General features: G+C 42.8%; 1 protein-coding gene across 1 annotated transcript in view; it reads right to left on the reverse strand.

The window, feature by feature from the left end:
- The window catches only part of LOC122250426 (uncharacterized), a 64,344-nt gene that overhangs the window by 37,474 nt on the left and 19,370 nt on the right, over positions 1–7,500 (reverse strand). The window contains exons 15-23 of the mRNA XM_086547875.1: positions 6,648–6,789; positions 6,211–6,449; positions 4,652–4,870; positions 3,722–3,863; positions 3,220–3,458; positions 2,475–2,693; positions 1,007–1,553; positions 733–876; positions 152–333 (exon numbers count right to left, since the gene is read on the reverse strand). Coding sequence (XP_086404001.1) covers positions 152–333; positions 733–876; positions 1,007–1,553; positions 2,475–2,693; positions 3,220–3,458; positions 3,722–3,863; positions 4,652–4,870; positions 6,211–6,449; positions 6,648–6,789 — 2,073 coding nt within the window. The remainder of the gene's footprint in view (positions 1–151; positions 334–732; positions 877–1,006; positions 1,554–2,474; positions 2,694–3,219; positions 3,459–3,721; positions 3,864–4,651; positions 4,871–6,210; positions 6,450–6,647; positions 6,790–7,500) is intronic.

The following is a 7,500-nucleotide window of genomic DNA, read 5'->3' on the forward strand; positions in this document are numbered from 1 at the left end:
ATATATGTATGTATATATATTATACATACATACACACATATATATATACTATCTGTGCACATTGTGTGTATGTATGTATAAAAAAAAATCAACCAAAACAAACCATAAACCTAAACTCAAAGACAACCGAAACACAACCAGATGATCTCACTCGAATCTCCGGATAATCGGGGTCGTAGGACACGTCGCCTGGCCGGAGATGCAACGTCTGCAACGACCCCCGCCGGATCTTGGGGGCGCCGCCTTGCACCATGACGACCATGAGGTCGCTCTTCCCGACGTGAACTACCGACTCGCCGAACACCTCCGCCCACACGTCGGCGCCCGACGGGTCTGAGGGAGGAAGGGCGGTATGGAGAGAAATAGGTATATGGGTGTGTGGTTGTGTCTACTTGGTGTATATTAGTGTGTGTGTGTGAGAGAGAGAGAGAGAGAGAGAGAGAGAGAGAGAGAGAGAGAGAGAGAGAGAGAGAGAGAGAGAGAGAGAGGGGAAGAGAAGAGAGAGAGAGAGAGAGAGAGAGAGAGAGAGAGAGAGAGAGAGAGAGAGAGAGAGAGAGAGAGAGAGAGAGAGAGAGAGAGAGAGAAGGGGGGGAAGCGAGAGAAAGTGAAAGTGAAAGTGAAAGAGAGAGAGAGAGAATGAGAGAGAGAGTTTGTGTGCGTGTTTGTGTTACACTTGGCGTTTAGACATGAATACAGACTTTTTCGCGCAAAGTAAAATCCGCTTCCTTTTACTTGTCATGGAGACGTTGTAGCTGACGACGGCGCGGTAGAGGCCATAGTGAAGGGTCCGCACGGGGAGGAACAGCACGCCCTTCGAGGTGTCTATGTAGCTGAGGTCAACCTCGACGCTGTCATTCGCTCTCATCATCCTCCAAGCTGAAAACAAAGCGATCAAGTCACCATGGATGAGTTTGTGATGAACCTGCCAATTACGCCTCACATTTGTTATTCAGGTTTGCCATTTCCCAGAGCGCTTTGCGAGCGAGCGCCAACGCATCCTACTCACTGATCTCCATCTCGATCTCCGGGACGCTGCAGTTGACGGCGGCGAAGCTCTCGATGCGCAGCTTCTCGGCGCGCGTGATGTTGACGGGGCTTTCCAGGGTGCCGTTCTTGCGGATCCAGACGCTGAGGGTGTCGCACGGCAGGGTCTCCCACACGGTCACGTTCACGCGCTGCACCGCCTCCCCCATGACGGAGAAGAGGCGCGCCGTCGCCGTGAATCTCCCCGCCGAGTCGTACTCGTGGGCGAGCTTGACGGAGGGCCTCAGCGGTGCCTCCTCCCACTCCTCCTCGCCGCCCACGCCGCCCTCGCACCTCTCCGGAGGCTTCCACCCGACAAGACGCCCGTCGCCGGTGTCCAGGGTGAGGCACGCCCCCAGGAGCGTGGGCGACAGGAGCTCGAAGACAACCTCGAGGCCCACGCGGGTCTCGGTGCTCGGGAGCTTCAGGATGAGGTCGGAGACGCGACGGCGGACGCGCACCCAGCCGGAGAGCTCGGTCGAGACGCCCGCCGGACCTTCGCCGCGGAGGCCCACCTGGTAGTCGCTCTCCTGTGGAGGCAGCAGTGCCAAGTCGCCTTTCACTGGGTCAGTCAGCAGGGACTTTGGGTTTGTTATACCGAACGATACATAAGATATGTAATCACAATATAAATTTGGATATATAAATTGGTTCAAAATCCCTTGACCTCAACATTAATACCTTGAATCACTTTATCCCAAAGGGGTTAAACGCTGTTTCTGATTATTCGCCAGGTAATACTAATATAATTCTACCAAAGGCATTTAATACCCGCGGGATACAGGTGACGTGAACGTGCTGATAATCATAAAAGTAATAGTTATATTCAGTGACACATGATTAAATAATTATAATTACTATAATTGCCGTTCTATAGTTTCAATAAAAAAAACCATAGATGATACCACTCTCCCCGGAAAGAAATCCTTGAATGGCACCCTTCCACGGTCTCAACTAAGTACTAGTTTAAGAGGGCGAAAACATATAGCGGCGCAGGATGTGCAGGAAGAATGAGAAGAGGGAAATGAACCAAGCACTGACAGCGTCCGCAATGTCCCCCTGTGGCAGAATGTCTCCTTTATGCAGTGGCACTCGCAGCAGCCGTAGGCACAAGTCGCCTTCCTCTTCTTCATCTCTTCATGTTTTCTTTTGTAATTGTTTATGAAAATTAAAAGATATGAAAAATAAGGTGCTTTTTCATCTTGTAAAACTCAAGTGCTTCTGTAGTATTGCCGTAAAGGCAACAATGAGCTGAAATGGACGCAACACTACAATTTTCATTGATTCCAAATTGAAAAAGCCTGCCAAGCAGCACCTATAAGCCTCAAACTCTAGTAAAACACAAACACTGACTAACGAGAAAAAAAATCTAGTATCAAAACGTATGAAAGCAAGAGACGGATGCCCCGCGTCCAATGGGTAACCAGCATAACAAGCTTTAAACCACGCACCCTGTCGAAGGTTACATTAAACGAGGGCGTATCCTGTTCAATGTCCTCCAGGCCGCTTGCGCTGAAGATATAAGTCCTGGCGAATCCCTTGATGCTTCTCGGTCCGATGCTCAAGGTTTCCCCCAAGAAGAAGAAGCCGGGAGGGGATTCCAGGTCTTCCTCTGGGTTGGCGTAGGATACGACGAGGTCCTCCAGTTCAATGCGTTGAACGACTGACAGCTGGAGGAGAAAGGATTCCGTAGAGTTATTCATTGACCTCTGATTCAACAATCCAGTAACGCGAACATGAATGACAAATAACACATTTCGAAGTAAATTTTAAATATGAAACAAAAGTAAATCCCCATAAAGTAATGGAAGGTAAGATATTGATAATAATAATGATAGTGATGATAGATCTGATGATAATAATGATAATGACAATAATACGTCTGATGGTAATACTTATAATAATGATAATGACAATAATACGTCAGATGGTAATACTTATGATAATGATAATAATACGATATTCATCATATACTCTAACGGCTTGATTAGGAGGAACTACGGATTTGAAAATATCTATATGAATACACTTTGCTTTCTTACTCAGTTATTTGTTTATTTGATACTTTTAAATATCAAGTATTATATCATTGCTTAATCAGCTAATACATCAAAGGCATATGAAAGCCATTTAGTAATTTGTTCTATTTTTAGAAATCTAAATTCACGTAAGAAACTGAACTCTAATTCATCCAACCTTTTTCGTGATCTTCATCTCGGACACGGCGTTCAACAAGTGCCAGGTGATCGTATATTCCCCCGGCGCCTCGTACGTGTGATTGAGTTCCCTGGCAATAGGACCCTCGGAACCCGGTACTGTGGCTTGCACTAGGTCGACCTCCAGGATGTCACTCTCGTCGCCCCAATTCAGCCGGCCAATTACGTTCGTCGGCAGCTCACCCGTGGCCGTGACCGAGGCCGTGATGGAGGCGTCGCCTTCGGGAGGGGAGGCATCGGTTGGGGATTGCTTTTCTGTGTGTGTGTGTGTGTGTGTGTGTGTGTGTTTGTGTTTGTGTGTGTGTGTGTGTGTGTGTGTGTGTGTGTGTGTGTGTGTGTGTGTGTGTGTGTGTGTGTGTGTGTGTGTGTGTGTGTGTGTGTGTGTGTGTGTGTTTGTGTGTGTGTGTGTGTGTGTGTGTGTTTGACATTTCTTATATGCAAACCAAAGAGACAAAATACCAAATGAACGAAACCCAACATACCTGGAGGCGACACAACCAGCTCGGGCACCAATAATTGTAAATTTTCTTCATAGATGGCTCTGGCTATCCTCACCGCTCTGCTGAGAGCGTTCGAGATTCCAGCCTCTCCTTTCGTTCTCACTGTCACTGTGTAGTCTCCAGCCTTTGGGAGAATTTTGAATTATCCAGTTGGATATAAGGATTACCTCGAGAAGCTGGACTTCGATTTGTTAGCAGAATTATAGTAAAATCTACGTCCGAGGTTTCGTAATATATTTTCTCTCTCAGAAAAAAATAGAATAATTGTTAGTTAGAAAATCACTAGACAAAAAAGCATATACTGGCGATGTGTCACTACATATCAATTAATCCAAAATACTCAAAGTAAAGTGACCTCAGACTTTTATAGCTCAGAATTTGGAAAACAAAAATCTGGAACCGTAATTTTAAAAAAGAAATCAAAATAGGCAATACAATTTTAGAGACATCAAAACTAACGCAGATGTCAGTTATTCGAGGAAATGTAGTGAAAGACAAATAAAGGAGTTCGTTATTGAAATAGAATCAATCACCCAGTAGCGCGAACATGAATGACTAAATAATAAATAGCACATATTGAACAAAATGGAAAAAAAGGAAATATCCTCAAAATAATAAAAGATAAGATAATGACAATGATAGTAATGATAATAATAACAATAGTAGTTATAACAATATTAATCATAACACAACAAAAGCAAATCCCTAAAAACAACAAAACGAGCGGCATCTCTATCTCTTGGCGTCGAGAAACACAAACAATGGAAGGCAAACTGCTCGTGAGTCTCCGCATTCACGTCGTTGACCACGAGCAAAAGAAAGCGAAAGAAAATAGTAACAAAACAAGATTACATAATGAAAACTCCATAAACAACAGAATGAAAGCACGTGGTACCTCCAATACTCTCTTACCATCGGGAAGACATAAACAATCGAAGGCGAACTGCTCGTAAAAGTCTCGTTGTTCAAGCTAAACACGAAAGAGTCGGCCTGGCCGGAATCCACGAGCGCCGTCAAGTTGAGAGCCACGCCTGCCTTGAACACGTCTTCGGTGACTCCTTCAGCGCGGTCGTCTTGGTTCTCGTACTCCACCAGGATCCCGTCTAACGTCAGGTGGTCCAGTACTTGAAGCTATGGAGGTATGGGGAAACCGCTTCTGGGATTAGATAGTGCGACCTCTTTTGTCCAACAGAGATAAAGTGTGTTTGGATAAGAGTTTTTTGTAAGTGGTTTAATAAAAATCCTGTTCACACTGGTGCAGATGATCGTGTGGGACGTAAGACGTCAGGAATGGCATGATCTATATTACAAGTGAACAATGCCGAGGTTGGGGTTAGTGTGATATATACAGAATGATATAGTTGTCAGTCTTGTTGCGCGTCAGGAATGTTTCAGCAAAGCCCAACAATAGTCTGATAGATTTCTCAGCAGTACATTTAGGATGTATCCATCGCATTGCAGTATGATTTATCTTCAGATCTCTTGATCTATCACTTGAATGACTGATTTACAGATGTTTAATTTTCCAAGTGAAACAGTTTAACCAGAACTAGACAGTCGTGTTCATTGGCCGACTGTCCGGATCATCACCAGTCTGCTTGGTCCACCAACCAAAACGACTAGTTCACCAGTACAGTCTTGAACTACAGTCTAACTCACAACCAAATTATGTGTTTTATATCAGACAGTGTTAGGCTTTAGTGCTTTAAACAACGTCACCCTGAATTAGTAAGTCACGGTCTAGGTGTGTGGTCTGGAAGATGAGACTGGTGCGCCACTGAGCTCTCAAGTTCGCAGCCAGATGGTCCGATTCACTCCCAGACCGTTCATCCACCACCGAACGGTCTAGGTACATACCAGACGATCTGGTCCGCCTCGAGAGAGTCCAGTTCATGATCAGTCTAGACGGTCACAAGACTTTCAGTCCACCGGTCTATTGTCTTAACTGGCCATACTTGTGTGCATTGTAGACAGATGGGGCGTTTTGCCTTTGGTCTTTACTATCCCAGAGTCCAATATGATTTAGAATATTGTGAGATGGAAGGCCGCTTAGTTGGCTGAATTAGTTAAGGGCTGTTATCATTACTTCTTTTTGGGGAAATAGATCTAGGTTACTTTCAAGAAAAAAGAAAACATGTCGAAATTAAAATTACAAGAATGGCCGAGATCTGTTTCATGCATTCCGTTACATAACCTTACGTAAATTAATTCATATTCAAAAGCATTGTTTTTATATTAATGATATATCTATTTTAATGAAAAAAAAAATCGGACCCTAAATCAACTGCATTAAGTTTCCTCTTTTTATTTATTATAATTATTTTTGATAATCCTTTTTTCTTAAAACAAGGAAAAATATACACGCGAGTAAAGCAGAGAAGAAATAATTTCACGAAACCAACACGCTTTTGAACTCGCTGCCCCGACCGAAAAAAAAGAAAATAGATACAACAAGGCGAATATAGACTTACCGCCTTGGTAAGGCTGACTTGAGACACGAGGTTACGCAAGGTGACAGTGACTTGATACTCTCCGGGTTGCGTGTAGTTATGGACCAGGATGCGTGAGACTGACCCGCTGGCGCCTGGGGGAGTGACGTCACTGAGATCGAGGTCAGTGTCTGACTCTGAGTCACCCCAGGTTACCGTTCCCGCTACGGATGTTGGCAGTTCGGAGGCGTCGCTTACCACCACTTCAATTCTTGCCTCTTCTGAAAAGGAGATTGGTTTTGGTTTATTTGCTTTGCTTTAAGAACAAATGAATCAAGTTGTACATAGTGCTTGGCATTATCAAGTCAGCTTACTTACGGAAGTCACATACATACAGTTTATAAAATAAGAATGATAATCGTAAGTGTCTTACACAAAATTGCAAACTGCATTATAAAGAGCGGTTCCCACAGGCGTACCTTTAGGCCAGACAACGAGGTCAGGCAATAGGAGGTCAAGGTGATCTGATACAAGAGGTCGAGCCAAGGTCACCGTCACCGTCACGGGCGGAGACACTCCAGCCTCTCCAGAGCAGGTCATGTTGACCATGTACTCTCCAGCCTGAGAATTTGCAGGTCGAAGAATTAAGATATTGACTTAGCTTCAAATTTCTTAGACTGTTTATTAACCATATTTACCACGACGAAAACATGAATGATAAAAATATGACAAAACCAATACCGCTTTCTAAATGGACAAAGCATTATAAAATTATCATTGGGCTGGAAATATATTACCAAGTTTCTCGGTGTTGGTTCTTCAGCACAAGATGCATTGGGAATGTAAGTTCCACCTAGTCTTTTCATTTGATTGATTGATTAATTGTTAATATAGTTCTTTGGGGGAATGCGTGATATATGTATATACAGTATAGTCTATATATATATATTCATTTATATATATTGATATATATATGTATTTAGATATATTTCTTTGGGGAATGCGTTACTGCATTCTATCATATATATATTATATATATATATATGTATATATATATGTATTATATGTATATATATATAATATATATATATATATATATATATATATATAATATATATATATATATATATATATATATTATATATATATATCAAGGCTTGTGTCATTCGTATTCTGATTATTTAAAATTCCTATTAAGATATTACTGAATCAAAGTGTTTATGAATTTTAGACTTGTTCATTGCATATTGATATAAATGAACATTTACATTTAATAAATCTACTTCGACCATGCACCTACTTACCAACTAAATGCAACACGAGAACAACGTC

The sequence above is a fragment of the Penaeus japonicus genome, unplaced genomic scaffold, assembly GCF_977035675.1.
Source record: "Penaeus japonicus unplaced genomic scaffold, GWHDUDI00000001_assembly GWHDUDI00000020, whole genome shotgun sequence".
NCBI classification, from domain to species: domain Eukaryota; kingdom Metazoa; phylum Arthropoda; class Malacostraca; order Decapoda; family Penaeidae; genus Penaeus; species Penaeus japonicus.